At 42.4% G+C, this 20,376-nt stretch overlaps 1 protein-coding gene across 1 annotated transcript in view; it reads left to right on the forward strand.

Moving 5' to 3' along the window:
* The window catches only part of LOC117270583 (mitogen-activated protein kinase-binding protein 1-like), a 49,293-nt gene that overhangs the window by 26,023 nt on the left and 2,894 nt on the right, over nt 1-20,376 (forward strand). Inside the window, exons 15-32 of the mRNA XM_033648263.2 lie at nt 251-372; nt 460-535; nt 618-729; nt 883-946; nt 1,300-1,410; nt 1,529-1,686; nt 2,815-2,852; nt 6,431-6,625; nt 6,722-6,867; nt 7,014-7,153; nt 7,934-8,119; nt 8,500-8,566; nt 10,863-11,018; nt 11,529-11,704; nt 13,004-13,630; nt 13,731-13,812; nt 13,892-13,983; nt 18,689-18,774. Of these exons, the coding sequence (XP_033504154.2) occupies nt 251-372; nt 460-535; nt 618-729; nt 883-946; nt 1,300-1,410; nt 1,529-1,686; nt 2,815-2,852; nt 6,431-6,625; nt 6,722-6,867; nt 7,014-7,153; nt 7,934-8,119; nt 8,500-8,566; nt 10,863-11,018; nt 11,529-11,704; nt 13,004-13,630; nt 13,731-13,812; nt 13,892-13,983; nt 18,689-18,774 (2,634 nt within the window). The remainder of the gene's footprint in view (nt 1-250; nt 373-459; nt 536-617; nt 730-882; nt 947-1,299; nt 1,411-1,528; nt 1,687-2,814; nt 2,853-6,430; nt 6,626-6,721; nt 6,868-7,013; nt 7,154-7,933; nt 8,120-8,499; nt 8,567-10,862; nt 11,019-11,528; nt 11,705-13,003; nt 13,631-13,730; nt 13,813-13,891; nt 13,984-18,688; nt 18,775-20,376) is intronic.

The raw sequence follows: 20,376 nt of genomic DNA on the forward strand, positions 1-20,376 counted from the left end.
AAGGAATATTGTAATTGGAAAGCGAACATGCCAAGAGTGATTACATTGCCGCTTGTTTCGCGTCTGCTCAGTGCTGGAACAATTTGAAAAGCTGTTGTGTCCATTAGTCACTGAGACACATATAAACAGGAAGCTGTAAGCTATCGTGTTTAACTTTTGAGTTTGTATCTTGTGTACTTTTTTAGTGTCCAGCTTTCCCAGAGTTTCAGTTAACACCGTTGACCTGACTGTGTTTCTCTTTGTTTCCCAGACTGACAGAGGAACAGAGTTCAGGCGTTCACACCACATGGTGAGGAAGACCACGCTGTACGACATGGGCGTAGACCCCACCTGCAAGTACGCTGCTGTCGGCTGTCAGGACCGCTGCATCAGGTGAGTGTGTGGGTATGTGTGTGTGTGTTTATGAAAGTTCATGAGGTCAGCAACAGGAAACAAAAATGTTTTTCCTTTTGACTGCAGGATTTTTAACATCAGCAGTGGCAAACAGAAGAAACTCTACAAGGGATCACTGAGTGAGGACGGCAGTCTGCTCAGGGTAACATGTCTCTCCCCACAGACTCCAAATGTTCCCTCCTTGTACATACAGTGTATTGACTCCTTGTCCTCTGTCCTGGCAGGTTCAGCTTGATCCGTCTGGTCAATACGTGGCCACCAGCTGCTCCGATAAAAACATCTGCATCTTTGACTTCTACACTGGGGAGTGTGTCGCCACTATGGATGGACACTCTGGTAACAGAACACACACCTGCACACACACATATTTTATGTTGTCAGCCTGAGCTGTGTGTAAATTACAGGTCTGTAGCAGAGAGGGAGGGATCACCACCTGCATGTGCCAGACACTGTAATGAAACTAGCTTTGCCATATTTTCTGTTTTGCAGAGATTGTCACGGGGATGAAGTTCACCAACGACTGCAGGCATTTGGTTTCTGTGTCGGGGGACAGGTGAGAAACTGTCCTGTTTTTGGCTGCTTTTGATTCACTCCAGTAATGTAGATTTTACTGGAGACAATCCAACATTTAGAATGTTATAATTTAGTTGTATTTCTAAAAAGATAACAAGCATTAGGTCTATATTTAAATTAAGAGCTCTAATAACAACGAAGCATCCGAACATGAATCGTGCACAAGAATAAACCTACTGTTGAAAACCCAGACCGGAGCATCAAATGAAAATCATCTTCAGCCACTGCTGCCAGAGGAAATGAGTGGGGAAATGTGTTTGCAGACAGTTTCCTCAATAGTGGAGCTGAAATGAAATGTTGAATTTTTAATGCCCGAATGCTTTTATCTCCCAGCTGTATCTTTGTGTGGCGACTGGCTCCAGAACTGACAATCAGCATGAGAGAGAGGCTCTGCCAGCTCCGACAAAACCCAAACACACCACCCAGCAAGACCTCCAGCCTCAGGTGACGACACACACCACCGTCTGGGAACTTTACAATCATTCCATAAACCTAGTGCTGATGATAAAAGTACAAAGACATCAGGATGCTCATCATGTTGTCTCTGACGGTGTTACTACAGGCGAGAGGTGTACAGTGCCCCCACTCTGGGTGGGCTGTCCTCTGACAGTGACCGTGAGCAGGAGGAAGACGACGGAGCAGAGAATGACGACCCCAATGACCCAGAGGACATCGCAACTAATAGTTCATCTGACAGCAGCCATGGAGAGGAGGACACAGGTACTGTGACGTGGAACTGAGCTGGTGGTTAAGGCAGATTTATAGCTGTACATAGGCCTACACTGTCAGTTTAATGTAGAAGAATAAACCCCACTTAAGGAGCCAGATGTATAAACAATATATACCTACGAAAACCGTGCGTACACCCTTACCCACACATATTTATAAAGGAAGAATGTGCAGTTAGAGTGTGCACACCTCATGTATTCTTCAGACCAGGCATATATAATGAGGAGGAGACTGAATTTAAGTTAAGAGCCAGGTAAAATATTGATCAAAGGGACATTTACAAAGCCAATTTAAATAATTTACGAATGATGAATTTCATTATTCGTTTTATTTACATTTGAGCCATGATCTCATGATCGTTTATTTTATCCTAAAGCACTTTGTAAAGTCAGTTTCAACATGAGCACTGTGAATGAATCGATCATCCCTTTGACATTTAATAACAACGATGATTGAGATTTTACCCCGATGACGGTTTGCAGAAATGTGTGATGAATTAGTGGTATGGGCTCTATAAATATCCACAGCCGTGTGTGATGACAGATGTTCTGGCACCGCTGGAGAAGCTCACCGTTGCAACACAGTCGGTGAAACTGCTTCTCTTTCTGTGCCATATTTCTCATCGACAGGCCTAATAAGTGGTGCAGTGGGCACAAGTATCAACATGCAAGCGTGTGTTTAAAGGCATTTCTGCATCCATTGATGGTGAACTGTGGATGTGTAAATGAGGCTCGTGCAGGTGCGCCCTGCTCCACAGTGATTGAGATTTATAAAAGAGAATCAGGCGTAGCTGCAGATTTATAAATCTGATGAAAAGAATGTGCGTGCACAGTTCTGCCTTTGTGCATACAGACAGTTTTAGTTGTGAATCTACAGAGAATTTTATGCATCTGACCCCTGGTGTTTAGCAAGGGAATTAAGGATTCCATGTAATAGTAGCAGACCACATGTTGCCCATTCAGGTGTAACCACTTGTGTTAGAGAATACCTCCCATCTGTAGTAATCCTGACCTTTATTCTCTCTGTGGAGAGCAGCGTTGACAAGAACAATCCAGACATCAAACGAGTATTATGTCATTATTTTGAAGCTTCTGATAATTGTGCTCTTTGATTCAACAGGTGGCTCAGATGAAGGACAGGACTGGGAGCTGACGAAGGTTGGTGGTTATATTCAGTGTGAAAACACTGTTATCAGTTTACACAAAATAATTAACATTGGAAAAGCTCTTTTTTGGTCTATTATTGGTGTTTAAAGTCATATAAAATCCAATTAATCACAGATACAAATCGCCCCCCCAGAGAGCACCATCCCCACTGTACTATTAGTAATCAAACAGAATCAACTGCAGAAACATTTTCAAGTCATAGCACAATTAAATTTAATGTGACGAAGGTCATTGATAAGAAAAAATAAAATAATAAATAATTCAAATTAAAAGAAATACTCTAGACAATAAAAAGAAAATAAAAAATGACTAGTCAGAGAAAAATACCAAAAAATAAATAGCTAATAGCTAATTAAATTAATACAAGCTACAAATAAATGAGTGAAATACATATGATGTCAGTATTACAAGACTGCAGTGTCAGTGGTGTCCATTTTTTCTATATAGGTCAAAAATGGTTGTAGTGTAAAATTTCTGAGCATACTCTTTTGTAAATTTTCTTTAACCCTTTGAAATCTGAGCAAATTAGCTTGATTTCTTTCAAAAACACAGGAAGAAGGCAATAAACAACGAAAGAAAAAATGACCTAAACAAATTTGCAAGATATTACTAAAACGAGAAAATTAAAAATAAGAAAATTAGTAAACAAAACCAAACAAACAAGGAAATGACCTGATAAAAATTACAATAATTCTGTACCACAATTTTAAATATGTAATAATAATTATTATGAATATGATTTTTTCCCCAATTTTTAAAAATAATTTTCTAAATCTATTAATTTTTGCCATTTGCTCATTTCCTTTTGTCCCCATGATTTTGAAAGAAATCACACCAATTTGCTCAGGTTTTAATTTTAGTGAAAGGCGTCTGAAAGCAGTACAAGCAAAGTAATGATGCTCTAGGTCTCAAAGGGTTAAACTCAGATGATGTATTTAGTCTTAAATCCATAGTTTAAAGGTTGGAGGGATTTTTCCTTCCATATAAGCGGTATAAGTCGTGTTGCTAAAAGAGATGCAAAAGCTATTTCTGTGCCTGAGGTGTACATGTGCATTGTACCTGTGGAACTACTCCAAATACTGCAGTAGTAGCAGAAATGCTCTTTAATGCTTTTGTATTAGAAATAATGATAGTGAAGACAGTTGTCATTGCACCGTCCCATCACTCATTTTACATCTTGTTATTATCATAGAAATAAACTGGGCAGGAAACATATTTTCTAAAGAGAGATGATGATGATCGAATGATGAGACAGCAAAGTGGGAAGACTGCGATAAATGTTCTTTATTAGACGTTTGGGAGGGCTGCTTCTACTTGAGTGTGGGTGTCCATTATAATGCAGTGTGTAATATTTTTCTTTTGTGTACTCGTGTGTGTGTTCCAGTATTTTTTATTGTTGTTGTTTCATGCTAGGTACATCCTATTTATGTCTTCCCTTAATTCAATTCCTGACAACTGCTTTATAGTTTTCAGTAACAGCATTTAATAATCAGTACAGGCTTTACGTATGTAGAACAGACAGTGAGCTGCTGCTCCAGTTTACTGTCTCTCTTTGTTTTCTGTCAGTACTTCACAAGGACTGAAGTGGCTTAAAGATCTCCGGCTTCTCTCTACCACACATGAGATTAAATCCTCTGTGATGTGGATGTGGGAATCCCCCGCTGAGTTTAAAAGTGATAAAAAGCTACGTGAAATCTAAAGTGTGGGTAATGAAAACTAGATCACACAACCTCATCTGAGATGTGTACATGTGGAGGAAAACTGACACTTAAGTGCTTTAATTTCCAGAACTGCTGTATCACATAATTCATTCATAGGGCATAGGTTTTATTTCAACATACAGAAGGGGCAGAGCAGGGGGTCTTAGTGGAAATGTCTTTATTATGTTAGACAGGTGAAAGTTCATAACATAAAAAATATAGTGGAATATAATGCAGTGAGGCCGTCACTAAATATGTATATATTTATTCTCGTTTGTTGAGGCAGCACACATGTAGCCATGATTTACTCTTCAGTCCTCCTGTGTGTCTTTTATTTGGGGAAGTAATCCTTTTAAATGTGCATTTTATTTACAAACCACAGGACTTTTACAGCTCTTTTGTGTTATAGCAAGATTTCTGCTGATGTTCAAAAGTGTCTGCGCATTCATAACAAATCCCACTCATCTGTGTTTGCTGAGAAGTCGAGAATAAAGTAATTAATTTGAGAAAAATGTCATTATAATGAGAATAAAGTCATAATACCTAAATAAAAACCTGTCCGTTTCCAGCATTAAAAACCTGTGTTGGTGTAGTGCCTTTAGAACTAAAGGTAAACCCTACAGAGGTGTACCCTAGACCCTGGGGGTTAGGGTTAGGGTTTCCACTGCAGACAGTACTCTTAAATGTGGGTGGGGTTGCTGTCACTCACTGCTTCATCCAGCTTAAGCTCTATTTCCTCTTTACCGGTGACACAGTAAAGCATCTTTACCTTGTTTATCTTCCATGTAACGGCCTTTGCATCCCAACATGTTTAGAATAAAAAGAAACAAATTGCAGTGAGAGTCGCTCTCGATGGGATGTTTAAAAATAGCAGGTTTGTGCATTGAGTCCTTGTCAGACAAGAGCAGGGGGTGTAGTGCTGACGGAGCGCACTGGAGCGACACTCCAACACATTTTTTTTTTCTTTGAGTGAGGATAAGAATGTATGTCTGTTGAAATTCATATACATTTTTTAATGCTTAAAGATCCAGTCATCACTAAAGCATGTGTCATTCAAGAGAGACAATAAAAACAAATGGAACGGTCAGAGTGGTCGAATAGAAACTAAAGGTTGTTGATTGATTCAGGTTGTCAGCTCATGCATTGAGTAATATTACAAGTGAACTGTTAGCTGCCAGCAGTCGGCACAGTCAGTCAAATTATTTTTCACAGTCTAAAGCTGCTGCTTGCCATGGTATGAACAGTTGTTACATAAACCTGCCACACCTCACCCCTGAGCAAGAGTGACAGTCCTCTACTGACCAATCAACGAACTGCAGTGTTTCCAGCTCCACCTTTTAGTACCAGATCAGTGTACTAGGTACCCCAACAGAGGGGGGACGGTACTGTTGGTACTATTCACAACTTTTCACGATGGAAACAGAAAAATAACCGTTTAAATGTGCATCAATCTAAACTGAACTGCCTGGTGGAAATGAGGCTTTAATCTATGCTAGGGACGATTCAGTATACGCTGGATATCGGTAGAGACCTTTTCCTACTGAATTCTATGCCAGTGGTACTTAACTTACGAACCACGGGTCAGTTCGGGAGCCAGGTGTCCCGCCAACCATTTTGTAATTCACAATAAAATTCATTTTTTGTTCTTTGTATGTAAATAAGGTGCCAGAGTGCATAAAAAAACATCAAAAGAGAGCTTGTTTATCAGAAAAAGTGCCACGGGAGGATTCACAGGATCACAACAGAGGTCTGGCACTAATTATTTATATTATTATATATGTTAACTGGCCACTGGCTGCTCGTACGTTCCCATCTTATTTGAGAGAAACTGTGGTTCACTGTGTCAACTCTCCTGTACATCCTCTCTAGCATGGAGTCGTCAGCCAGGTCACACCTGACTCCTCTAAGCGCCCTCGGAGGCGCTGGTCTCATCGTATGGGCTCTGTGGAGCTGATGGTGAAATCCATGCTGGACCTGAGGCATCTGGAGACCTTTGCTCCCAAGAATAACTGCCCCCCTCATGACAAAGAGAGATGCACCACGTCCAGTGTCCAGGAGCCCATGGTATGTGTTAATCTATGTCTGAGAGAGAAGGAGGGAGCTGTCCATATGGATCCATGTGTGTGTAATTGCTCCGCTAAGAAGCCTCATTTTCTGCAGCTGCAGTTGGAGGAGAGAGCCAAGAGGCATCGGCCCTGGCCACATGCTGACTGGCTGTCCTCACACCCATCCAAGGGCATCAGGGGGACTGATGGAGCCGTGTTCTACCCCGAGGAGAACGAGGGCGACGCAGGTCTGCAGGGCAGGTAAATCCCCAGTCAGTACACATGCTTTCACTCCAGTGCTCACAGTGACACAGAGACAACAAAAGTGCCTTTTCTATTCTTGGTTTAATGTTTCCCTCCGCCTCTGTTCCTCATTGTTTCTGCCTCTCTCTGTTTTCATACGTCAGTGGTTACATGGTGCGGGAGCAGCACTGCAGGATGCAAGGGCGAGGGAGCCGCAGCGACAGCAAGGAAAGTCGCAGCCCGGACAGTGCCTGCTCTCTGGGCTACGACAGCAGGGACTCCAGCCCGGATCGTGTGCGGGATGGTGAGGTCTCACTCTCATCACAACGATGAAAAAAATGTTAAAGGAACACACAAGAATGATGGAGACTAATTTAATTTATTAACTGACTTTTGCTAGAATTACAACACAAGACATGAAGATTAAAGCCACTTCTGTATGTGTGCAATTTGAATATGTCCCACGTTGGCACCCCCTAATGGTTCTGTTAGAAACGACACCGGCAGACAGTAATGCATGCTTCTCTTAACAGGAGTGTACTTTATTTCTGCAAACAAAAAATGCCCCATTGTTATTCATTTTAGATGTTAAAATCATGCCTGATTTCTACAGATGGTTGCTTTTGGTGAAGGTTTTTCTTGCTTCTTTCCTTTTCTTCAAAAGGCTGAGCTTGAATGAAACTGACTGTCTGAGGATTTTAAAAGATAACAAACTTGTATGCAATATTTCAGTATTTTTTATCTGTCTATGTTCCTGTTTCAAGTTCGAAATGTCTTCTCAAGGTGTGCGGAGAAGACGGATTTAAAATGAAAAGCCAAAATGTACGTGAAAGCCACAGTGTCTCTTAAACATACAGTAAAGCCGATACCTGCCGAGAGGGATTTGAGCACACAGAGGCTAGGATTTTTTCCCCAGTTTCAAACCTGATAGTAATATGTCAGATAATACGACCACATAAGCCTCAGTCATCTGGCTGGTCATTTGTTAAGGATTATCTGGTTCCTACCTGCTGTATGCAGCAGATGTACCAAGGTCAAGGAGGGTTTAGAGGGGCTGTTTACTTATATCCCTTTGCTTTCTCAGATTCTGCAGATGTGGAGTCACTGAGCCAGGACAGCTCTGATGAGGAGAGTAAAGAGATGGGGAAGCAAAAGGCAGGAGTGACGAGCATGGACGAGGCTCTGAGGACAGTGACCGACACTGTGGACGTCGGTCAAGAAGATTTCCTCAAGCAGAACTTTGAGACGCTGGAAGAGAGCTGCAGCATGGGTAGGAGAGGCCAAACACTCACGTGCAAACTGTTGTTTGGATGTGAAACTGATGCTGTTTCCAGTCTTTATGCAAAGCTAAGCTAACTGGCTGTGTCTTCAAATTCAACGGACAGATAAAAGACTGGTATCTCTCTTTTAATCTAACCCTGGACAAGACAATTAATGCGCTTATTTCCCAAAAGGTTGAACTATTCCTTTAGATTATTTCACATGCACGTAGACATGCAAACAATACTGATCAGCCTTTCTGTCTCTCTTCCACTGTCTGTTTTTCATTCTTTTTCCTCTCTCTGTCTCTGTGTTTTTCTTCTCTCTTTGCCACTGTCTCTGTTTTCCTTTTTGTTTTTTTTGTTCCTAACGCTTGATGTCTGTCCACAGCTGAGCAGAGCGGAGTCCCCAGGCTCAGTATGTCTTCACGCTTCCTGGCCAGAGGACATAATAACAGGTACTGCTGACCACTTCAGACCAGTGTGGATTCACAGCTATAATTACAAACCCATGTGGAATCACGCACACTGCTCTGCTAAACCATCTGTGTACCCTCCAGATCGAGGCAGGCTGTCACTTTAAAATGACATTGTTATCTTTGTTTGGGTAATTTTATGTGGATAAGAAGTCTGTTATTTTGTCCTTGAAAGTTTTTAACCTTTTTATCTTCATTAACAGTGACTGTGCAGCGAGACATTCAACTGTTAAAGATGTTTTTTTTTTTAAAGAAATAACTATTTCATGCTGAGATTTACATGAGAAGATAGAAAGCACTCTCATGTCTGTACGCTAAATATGAAACTACAACCAGCAGCTGGTTAGCTTAGCACAGGGGTCAGCAACCTTTACTATCCTAAGAGCCAGTTTTTGGCCTTTATTTTTTTAATTTGTCTGGATCCGCAATGCAGATGTGTGCTTTATAATAAAGGTTACACAGCCTATCTGTCCACTCACTACCAGGTTTCTGTTTTCCTCTGAGCCTTTTTTCTGTTTTGAATTTGGAATCAATAGCTAGCCTAGCAAGGGAGACTACATTAGGGTGACCATAGTTTGATTTCCAAAAAAGAGGACATTCGGCCGGCCACGACATAGCCTACTTAAATGATACTCGCAGTTTACTCAAAGATGCCTTATCATTTTAATATATTTAAAATTTATATGTATGGATAGAAAATTCAGTTATATTACAAAATAATATCTCTCAAAGACAGAAATTCAGATAGGCCCCAATAGGGGACACATACACACACTAGAGTGTGGCGATCCGAGCCCGATGGTACCCGACAGGTCGGCCGGGTTTGGTCAAAAATGTAGCTATAAATTGTATTTGGGCTCAGGTCGGATTCAGTCAGCTTTCAGTGAAAATGTAGTGTAAAAATAAATAAAATCCTATTGTCTGTACTGTTTATTGCTTGGGCGCTGTTATTTACGTGACAACACATGAACATAACACACACAGACACACACTGGCTGTTTGTTTCTACCTCTCCCCTCGCTGGAAGTCTCGGACCTCCAGCCACCCGCCTCCACCTTGATTAAACGCTGAAAATAAAATAAAAGAGGGAGACAGGTGTCTCCTATTTTATCTTATTTTGTTTTATTTCTCCCTCTCCTCTCGCTAGAAGCGTCGGACCTCCCGCCTCCAGCTCCCGCCTCCCGCTCCCGTCTCAAACACGGAGGTCTCCCTCTCTGCTGAGCACGCCCAGCCTGTTAAATAGCCTGTAACCGTAACAACTGTGTGACACAAACTCAGTGCTTTGGTCATTAAATAATGTCGGACTCGGTTCGGGTTTGGACAGAAATATGCGGCCCGTGCCGCACTCTAACAAACACACACAAACACACGGAAAACCGGACATTATCATCAGTTTATAAAAAACCCCCGGACGCCCCAGACGGGACGTGAAAAGTGGACATGTCCGGGCAAAAGAGGACGTTTGGTCAGCCTAGACTACATCTCTAACTAGCCACTGCTATTTAGCTTCACCACAATTTAGGAGAAGGCACCAGGTCAGAGACATACTATGCACACTTTAGTTGACAGAATGTGTATCGGTTTCATATTTTTACAACTGGGAAATGTAAGAATCACTTTACATCTATAGCAATAAAAATGAAAATCTAAAATATACTTTTTGTAAAAGCCACATAGAGCCACTTGCAAGGAGCTAAAGAGTTGCATGTGGCTCCAGAGCTGCAAGTTGCCTACCTCTGGCTCAGCACACAAAGACAAAAAACCTGGGGAAACAGCTCACATATTATCTGGATTATTATTTTGATTTTGAGGTGAACTGTCCCTTTAAGTTAATACAAAGCTACGGGCATCAGCTGTTTAGCTTAGCACCAAGACTGTACATGGCTAGCCTGGCTCTTTCCAAAGGTAACAAAATCTTCCTACCAGCACCTCTGAAGCTCACTAAGAAACATGTTATATCTTGTTTATTTTAATTTGTAAAAGCATGTTGTGGTTTACTGGTGAGCGCCAAAATAATGAGTTGGACTATTTCTTGGTCAAACACAGTAGATAGCCAGGTTAGCCATTTCCATTCTGCTTTCTAAATTAAGCTAACCAGCAGCTTCATATTTACCCAACAAACATGAGTTTGATAAATCTTCTCCTTACAATCTCTGCAAGGAAGTGGATAAACATATTTCCCAAAATGTCAAACTATTCCATTAACCTACCTTAGAGGAATACATTGTGTATTTACTCTTGTGCTCCCCTGATCCTGTAATGCCTTCTATCTGTGTAGGGGCATGCCTCCGTTTGGCAAAGTGCACGGGAAGGAACAAGGCAGCCACTCTGCTAAACCCCCTGTGTCAAAAGTTCGGCCCTTGATGGAAGATAGCCAGAGCAGAAACACGGATGATAAGACCCCCGTGTCCCCGGGCAGGATGGAGGGGCCAAAGTAAGAAGACAACACAGACTCAGAGCTGCATGGCTTTATTTTTAGACAAGTGCTGCTTTGGCAGACTTGGATTAATGAATCATAAATGCAAAAGATCGAAAAAGCACAAAAAGGTACTCTGTTTGCATGAATAAATGATTTTAAAACATTAATAAGTGCACATTGCAAGAATGCAGTGTAATACTAACTTGACAAAACAGGACTTTTCTGAGGTCATGCTAGGACACTGTTTACACATTCCTACTCTAAGAATCATGCTGTTACTTACAGATTAATAATGGATAAGGGTAAACAAAAGCAGGGATAAACTGAACTCTCATCTAAAGTAATTATGCACATGCAAATAAAGTAGACTAATTTACTACAGCGTGGGCAAAATGTAGCACAGACACGAGAGAAAATGAAGACATGAATCAACAGAAGTGATATTTACTCTGGCTTGTTTTTGCCAGTTTTGTGGCTGAATTTTTTTGTGTGCAGTGATCTCAAAGCTGCTGTGCTGCCTCTCAGCAGGGTCGATGCTCCAGAGAGAGACTGTACTCCCGTCCTCAGATCCCTGAAGAAGAAAAGGAGTTCAGGGTTCCACTTGTGGAGGTTGTCCAACCCTCCATCCAAAGCTCCACTGCTGTCGGACAGCGCGACGGGTTTGCAGAAATCACACTCTGCCCAGAATCTGGCTTCAGACCGTAGGTTTCTTCATCACTTTGTTAATTTATTGCTGTGTATTTTCTGCCATTTCAATAATGTTTGGGTCAGGGTATTCAGTGAGCCACATTAGCTCCATTAGGTGTCCATTATGAGACAGTTAAAGCTGAGGTAGGCAGATTTGTTTTGGCTTCACTGAGCAAAAATCCCATAATATACTTTGAGGTTATTGTAATTTAAGTGGTCTGAGAGAACTCTAGACCTCTGCACCTCCTCTTGGCTCTGTTTTCAATCTTTAATGGATCTAGCCTGTGACAGGAGACACTGGCCAATCTCAGGTCATTTCAGAGATTGGCTGTTCTTCAAATGCTGATGTGCATGTGCGTCTTTTCAGTAAAAGTCTCATTTAATGGCAAAATCCTGCAGAGAAAGTTGCTATTCCAGTATTGGCAACAACTGTCTACACTGCACAGCAACTCAAAAAGGGAAGACAGACTTAGAAATAGTCTAAAAGAGTCTGACCATAAATTAAATAAAACGTGTCAGTATCTGCGTCATCAGTCTTTCAGAGATGGAGAGAAAATGTTGCTAATAGTTTAGCCTTCTGCTAACCAAAGCCAAAGCCTCACAGCTGTGGCTTCAAGTTCACATTTATGTAGCGTTCATTAGCGAGAGCCTTGGATCAGTGTGTCCTCCACATCACACCGCTACAGACCACCTCAATGGGAGGAGAGCAGGCAGCAGCTAACCTAATTTTAGCCAGTGCAAACCGCAGCTCTGTGGGACGGGACACCCCTGACTACCCGTGAGATCAGCAAACTTTCTGTTGCTGCTGTTACACAGGTTTGACCCAGTGCTGCTGCTGGCCACCAGCCTGCTGTGACAGGTGCTGGAGAGTTTGTGCTAGCCAAAATTGAGTTGCTACAGCCAGCGACAGAAGCCCAGTCTCCTGAGCTGCTGCCCACTCTCCTCCTGGAGAAGCATTTCGCAGCAGTGGTAACAAGGAAGACGGGCCGCAGGCTGCAGTCAGCTAATTCTTTTCTCATTTGTGGTCTGATAAGCAGAGAAAGAGAGCAGGGTTTCGAGGAGCTGAGTGAATGAGCTGCGTACAACTGTGCAATGAAATAAGATAAAATAAATCAGTGAATGGGAAACACTGGGTTACTGTGTGAGGCGTGTTCATATACATGTTGTTTTCTGTTGTTCAAAAATGTATTTAAACATAATATGAAAGGTGATCTTCTAAAAAAATGTGAACTACGTTTCCTGGAGTTTTCAATAAGTAAAATAAATGAATATGTTGTTAAAACAAATCTCCACCTCTACATTTGTGTCTCCAGCTCCCCACTCCCCTCTGCCCTCTAGTGACCGAAGGGAGTCGTGCAAGAGACCTCAGCATCTCTTCCTGGATCACGACACTCCCAAGCCTTCCTTCCACTTTTCCTCACCCTCCTCCGGCTCCCCCCAGTCACCCCGGTCCCCCCTGCCCTGGGACAGCCCCAAACTCAAACCCCTCCACTCCTACATGAACCCCACTGCCAGCTCCATGGCCAAAAGCAGCCGCTCCACCTCCCTGGGAGAGGTGATCCAGCCGGGCTCTCCGCCTTGCTCCCCTTCCTTCCTCAGACTCAGGAGGTCATGTGGGGAGCTGGATGCCACACCTCCCTTGCTCGCTTCATCTCCTCTCGCCGCTGTCCCCTCTACTGTCTCATCAACATCATCCCGCTCACCGTGTCCTCTACCAAACGGTCCCGCCCCAACTCCTCCTCATGCTACAGCCACAGTTTCACCCACACCTGTTACCCAGAACATCCCGCCCTCCCGCATCCCGCTTCCCAAACAGCCTCTCAGCCCTCGCCGCAGCCTCTGTCTGGAGGCGATGTCGAGCCTCAGTTGGTCTGGAGACTCAGCGAGGGCTTCTACTCCTACCAGAGACTCTGACATTGCACCTACTCAAGGAAGCAGAGGTTAGTCAGCCTATCATATGCTGTGAATGTGCCTCATGAACGCACAAGTAAGGAACCAGAAAGCAGATTTCCTGTGTGTAATTTTGTGTGTGTTCTTCAGCACTGAGCAGGCATCTAAGTTTGGATCTGTCTTTGCCAAGTTGTCTACCAGTGAGGCAGAAGAGAGAATCGATTTCAGAGAGGTACGTTTTTACACCACTTCATGTAGCTGCATTGTGTTTCTTTTTAAAACTGACACACATTTCTGACATTTCTTCTCAGCGCCAAGGAGCCGTCACAGGTGGCTGTGGCCAAAGAGTGCCCTCTGGTGCCCGAACAGACCCACACATCATTGAGTGCCGATCCCCAGCCAGGTCTGGCCTCCCAGAACTCTTTAACCCACCTGTCCGTCGCTACCGTTCCTCCTCTTCATCACTGCATCTCTTCACGCTGCTCGCCTTCTGCCTTCTGGCCTGTGTGTCAGTCTGCTTGTCTGTCTCACGTCCCTCTGTCTGTCTCTGTGCCCTGCTGCTGTCAACACTGTGATTACATGGGTGAGTCCACGGATGAAGGGGCGTGGGAAGTTTTGAATTTCACTCTGTTGGTTGATTTTGGGATCTGATGGTTGAGGAACACAAGCGTGACAACAGGCTCAATAGTGAACAGATGGTTGCTACAGAGTTTATTGAACACACTCACGCTCCTTTGATGGACAGACCCTTTTCTTTTGGACTCTTCATGTCATGCACAAAGGATGTTGTACCTGATAAGAGAGTAGAGCTGCACAGTTAATTGAATACTAATCACGTGCATAATTTTGGCTGCCCACAATTAAATGAACATGATCGACCGCGATACTGATGCATAATGTAGTCAACATTACCTTACTTAATCCATCTTTGTCCAGTGTCAACTCAGACATCCATATTTCCATCAGGAGAGACTCGTTCTGAGAGAAAAGAATATTTATTTACATGTGCACAGGAGTATGAGAATTGAAAAAAGTCTTTGGCGATTAGACCCCATCATGATGTCATTTATTTCAGGAGGGTGGTAAAGACCTAGTAGATTAGGGAACCCCCCCTATGGAGTCTAGACGCTGGTGGTGGTGATGATATGAGATGAAGAGGGAGCTGAGGTTCTGGATCTTGGAGGAGGGTGCGACAATTCTGCCTAAAATGACAGCTGACAGGAGCAGAGAGGAGAACAGATTTAAAGTTTGGCAGTAAAAACATGAATGACTGAAGGAGATCCTGGCAAAGTTTGATTGGCTAACTGGGAGAGAGAGCACCTATAGTCAGCTGATTGGAGGAAGTGCTGGAAGTGGGACAGAGAGAAAACTGTGAATGAATATAGCGTAAAGAAAGTCTTCCTGATTGAACTTACGCTGAGCTTCATTAGCAAAGCTGTGCAGCACACCATGGTGCCACAAGCATTGTAAAAAAAATAGATAAATAAATACAGCAGTGAGTAGATACCCATCCAGCCTTAAAAACCAAACTGAAATCAGTAACCAACACAATGCAGTCCAGTTGTTTTCCATTTGTGTGTCCAGTAAACACTTTACATGTAGTTGTATTCTGTGATGGCATGTTTATTTTTAGTTTGCTCATATTTTGGGTACAATTTTATTTATATTTTGCCTCTAAAGATTCACTGAATTTAGGTGAAGAAGAACCGTATTTAAAGTCCTAATTTGATGCGAAGATTTTGTACATTAGCAGGAATGCATTCTCGGAACCCATCGGCTGTATTCGGCGTCTGACTTCCGGCAGACGGCGATACAGCCTTTAGGGGCAGACCCTGATTTTTTGGCATTCCGGTTTGATTTGGGCGGAGGAGGCGAATTTCCGTTTCCAACTTCTGTTTATATATAAATAAATATGGTGAACCATTGCGATGGATTCAGAGTTTGCAGTGACTCCAATTATGTTCCGCCTCGTTAGTTCACCGCACGGAGCGTTTAACCTGGCAACAACTGCAGTCGGCTCAAACGTGATTGGTCAATATCACGCGGACTACAAACAGCCTACAACCGGAAACCAGGGCTCTTTCGCTCTTCTTCCGGAGGCAAGATCTCTGGGGTTTGCCTACAGACTCAACATTCACTGAATGTAGAGTCTGTATATACAGTGGTGGAAAAAAGTTTTCGGACACCCCATGCATTTGTGAAATATTGCATTAAGAATCACTCTTAGGTCTTCAAGTGCAATTTCTTTTAGTACAGTCACAGCCAAAATACTAAATAAATCCTAAAAAAGCCATTAAAAACTTAAAATTGATTGGTTCCATAAAAATACATAAGAAATTTTGAATATTGGGTCATTTTGGTACCAGTGATGAAGGTCGTTCTTTTTATTAAAAGACACAATTTCGTGTCTACATAAAGCCAGCACATTTGAAAGTTCTTCAGACACAAAAATGGCTAAAACAAGGAACCTAACGCAGGAAACACGCCTGAAGATAAAGATTCTCAGCCAGGAAGGGTACAGCTGCCGCCAGATAGCCAGGAAGTGCAGATGCAGTCCTTCAGCAGTTGGATACACTCTGCAGAAATACAGACGAACCAACAGCTTCGAAGACAAACCAAGATCTGGGCGTCCAAGGGTTTCTTCAGCAAGAAATGACCGCATCCTGATCCGCATGTGCAGGAAAAAACCGCCGAATGACATCACAAGAGCTTCAGCAGCAGTGGTCAAACCAAACTGGTGTCCAGTGTTCCACCCGCACTGTACGTGACCGACTTTTAGATCATGGCTTAAGGTCCTACAAGGCTATCAAGAAGCCCCTGATCAATGAGAGACAGAGGTTAGCCCGGCGTCGTTGGGCCCAGGCACACAAGAACTGGACAGCCAGGAACTGGAAGAAGATTTTGTGGTCAGATGAGTCCAGTTTCCAGCTTTATCTTCCTCCTACTAATGTGAGGGTACGCAGAAGGCCAGGCGAAGCATTATCTCCAGCATGTACAGTACCTACTGTCAAGCATGGTGGAGGCAGTATCATGGTTTGGGGATGCATGAGTGCTGCTGGTGTTGGTCGTCTCACTGTCTGTGATGGCACATTGAGCTCTACCAAGTATTGTACCATTCTCGAAACCCACATGCTCCCTTCTGCGCGTGCACTGTTCCGTTGAGGTAAAAACTGGATGTTTCAACAAGATAATGCCCCTTGCCACACATCCAAGGCCAGTAGAACTTGGCTGCAGGAGCACAGTATCCAGGTCTTAGAGTGGCCAGCTCAATCCCCGGACATGAGCCCCATTGAAAATCTGTGGTGGATTATCAAAAGGTCTGTTTCAAAGCATAAACCAAAGAATTTAGAAGAATTAAAAGCAGTAATTCAAGAAGAATGGGACAAGATTACCCCTCAACAGTGTGAAAGGCTCGTGGAGAACATGCCAGCCAGGATTAGAGCTCTACTACGTGCCAGTGGCAGGACTACTAAATATTAATTTGATGATGTGATGGTTTATTTATTTTTTGTTCAGTTTTGAACACATTCTCTGTTATTTGTTGACTTTGATACCGACAATGTTGAGAACTGACATATTGAAACTGTCAAGAATTTAGTTTTGTTAGTTTTTCTTGTAAACAATAAACAAAAAAATATAATTTGTATTTGTTTGTATCTGTCTAATGCAGCCACACCTTTTGAAACACAAAAAAGATTTTTCCACAAATATTTCTGATAATATTTGAGATTGTGTAAAATTTTAAGGGTGTCCGAAAACTTTTTTCCACCACTGTAGAGACTAGCAGGAATGTAGCACAACATGAAAGTGAAAATAGTGCTCTTTATTTTTAAATGTGAAGGTGCAATTCAATTAATAATCGTAATCTCAGTATTGATCACAATACTTGTGAAGCAGTGGTTAGCATGTTCTCCTTGTGTCAGCGTGGGTTTCCTCCAGGTGCTCCAGCTTCCTCCCACAGTCCAAAGACATGCAGGTTAACTGGTGACTCTAAATTGTCCGTAGGTGTGAATGTGAGTGTGAATGGTTGTCTGTCTCTATGTGTCAGCCCTGTGATAGTCTGGAGACCTGTCCAGGGTGAACCCTGCCGCTTGCCCAGTGTCAGCTGGGATAGGTTGCAGCCCTAACAGGATGAGCTGTTACAGAAACTGAAGAATTGAATTTTGGGGATAATTGCACAGCTCTATGTCAAATTGCACTGACATCTATAGGATGTGTTTGTTTTTTAATCCCCCATAAGGGGGCTCGACCTTGACATTTTGGATGTGCCTGTATATGACATTCTGGTCTATTGGCACACAGCCGTTTGGCAGCAGGATATCTAACAAGGGGGGAATTTAAGAAGCGGCAGCAGTTTGCAGACTAATGTCTGGGAAATTTGTGTGTCATGGAAATAGGGTAAAATATTAAGGAAAAGTTTTGAAAGTTCATTAGTTAAAATGTGTAAGAACCCTGCTGATAATCAAACAGAGTGATTGCAATGAAGTTTGCACACATCAATTATTTAACATCATGTGATATGTAGAGCCGCGGTTAACTGAAGCACCACTGCAGATTGTCTCCCCTCACATTCCTCAGTCCCTCGGTAAATGAAAGTATCTAATAGAGTTCAAATGCTGAGATGAATCTTAAAATAACTTCTTCATCCTGTTCTTCACGCTTCTGCGCCTGCTGTTCTGTGGATGATAACTGCGTCACAAAGGCAACAGATTTCATTTCAATTTGAGAACACAGAAACCATAAATGCCATTAAGTGATATCCCGTCCACATTTGTACCTACAACTGTGTTTTTGCCCGAGGATATAAACTGTGAAATCATTTTTCTCACTTCCACAGCTCACACAGCTCCTGCTCTGTGGCTCTGTGCAGCAGTCTCCTTTTCTCCTTCTGTACTTTTCTCTTCTGCTCCCAAGTTTCTCTGTGTTTTTTTGTTCTTTTATTGTTCCTCAACCTTTTGCTCAGCGTTTACTGTGAGCCTACTCCGCTCGATAACTGTTTGTCTGTGTGCGTTCACTGCACAGAGCGTGCGTCTCTGTGAGTGCTCAGATTTGCCACATGCTGTGCTGTACTTGAAAGAGTCCCTTCCTCTCTCTCCCTCTCTCTGCAGATCACTCCATCACCCTGGAAACTTGTAGGCAGGCTGTTTCGGAGCTTCACAACAGTCTGAGGAAAACCGCCATGCTCTACACTACGGTCAGTGAGTGTGTGTGTGTGAAAATGGAGACGTGAGGGTTAAGAGAGCCTGGAGGGAAAATATATCTTGAAGCGAGATAAGGAAGATAAAAGGCAAATAGACAGATAATTTCTCACATATTTCATGCCTGTTAATGCTGCCACTCTAATTTCCTTTTATTGTTATAATCTCATATAGAGATAGATATTACTGTTGATATATATATAATGTATTTTTTAAATCCTACATCACACTATGCACTTTTTGTTGTAGCTATTTTATGGATGTTGCTCTTTGCAAATCTTGTCGGTGGGGAAATAGCTTTACTTTATTACAGAGCTGAAATAATCTGTTAATGGATTAGGCGATCAGCAGAAAATTGTTCTGCAACTATTTTTGAAAACTCATTAATTCTTTGAGTTGTTTTTTAATAAAAATGACAAACATTTTCTGGTTCTAGTTCCTCCAATGTGAAAATGTACTGCTTGCCTTTGTCTTTTATGATAATCAACTAAATATTTTGGGGACATTGACTGTTAGTGGAACAAAACAAGCAGTCTAAACTGGATTAATTTCCCTAGCCAGAGCTTCATAGTTATTCACCATGGCCCTATCTGACCTGGCGATAGAGAGTTCCAAGATATCATGTCATACAATAGGGTAACCCATTATTAATATGGAGTGTATATGGGGGCTTCCATTTCTGTATTAGCATTTTCTTTGCAGCTATAAAACCTAAAACCAACAGTCTTGTCTGAGAAAGTTTAAGAGATAATGAAGACTCATCATTTAGGAGTGAAACTGTCTGAATACATGGTATGTTGTTATGTTGATCTATACAAATCAGGCTGGTCATTTTTCTTTGATTCACTGTGCTGAATGTAGGTTGTGTTTTTTACACCGGGGGGGGGGGGGGGGGGTAATATGTGCATTAGGGATGTTCCTGGCGACTAAACTAAACGAAAATTTAAATAAGACTAGTTGACTAGTCTAAAAAAGGGAAAACACTCAGAAAACAGTCAAAATTTTGCTCAGTTTATTATTAAGTATTTTAAACATTGTCCCAAAAAAATACTGTTAAGAGCCCCGTGGCTGTAGCCCCCACTAGTGGCGGTTCACTGCATTGACAGTTTAGCCACCTTGTACATGAATAAAACACCAATTGGTTTAACTGACTAATATCTCTGGTGCTGACTAGTGAGGGGGCGGTGTTTAATCGTTTAGATGACTAATCGCGTGCCTCCCTAATGTGCATACATGTACTGATGTATCTGTTTATGTTGTATATGGATATGTGTAGGCACATGTATACATACATGCAGTGCTTGTGTACGAGTGGTACATTCATCAGTGATAGTCCTGAGTAAGATGGTCTTTTTACCTCCGCCAGCGAGGTTATGTTTTTGCCGGCGTTGGTCTGTTTGTCTGTTTGTTTGTTTGTCTGCAAAATAACTCAAAAGTTCTGAACGGATTTTGATGAAATTTTCAGGGAAGGTTGATAATGGGACAAGGAACAGATGATAAAATTCTGGTGGTGATCGGTTGAAGCGAAGTGGATAAAATAATAAAATGGCGGGAAATCTGAGCTGCTTGGCGGAGGTCTGCGCTCTCCGAGTGCTTTT

The sequence above is a fragment of the Epinephelus lanceolatus genome, chromosome 13, assembly GCF_041903045.1.
Source record: "Epinephelus lanceolatus isolate andai-2023 chromosome 13, ASM4190304v1, whole genome shotgun sequence".
In the NCBI taxonomy this organism is placed as follows: domain Eukaryota; kingdom Metazoa; phylum Chordata; class Actinopteri; order Perciformes; family Serranidae; genus Epinephelus; species Epinephelus lanceolatus.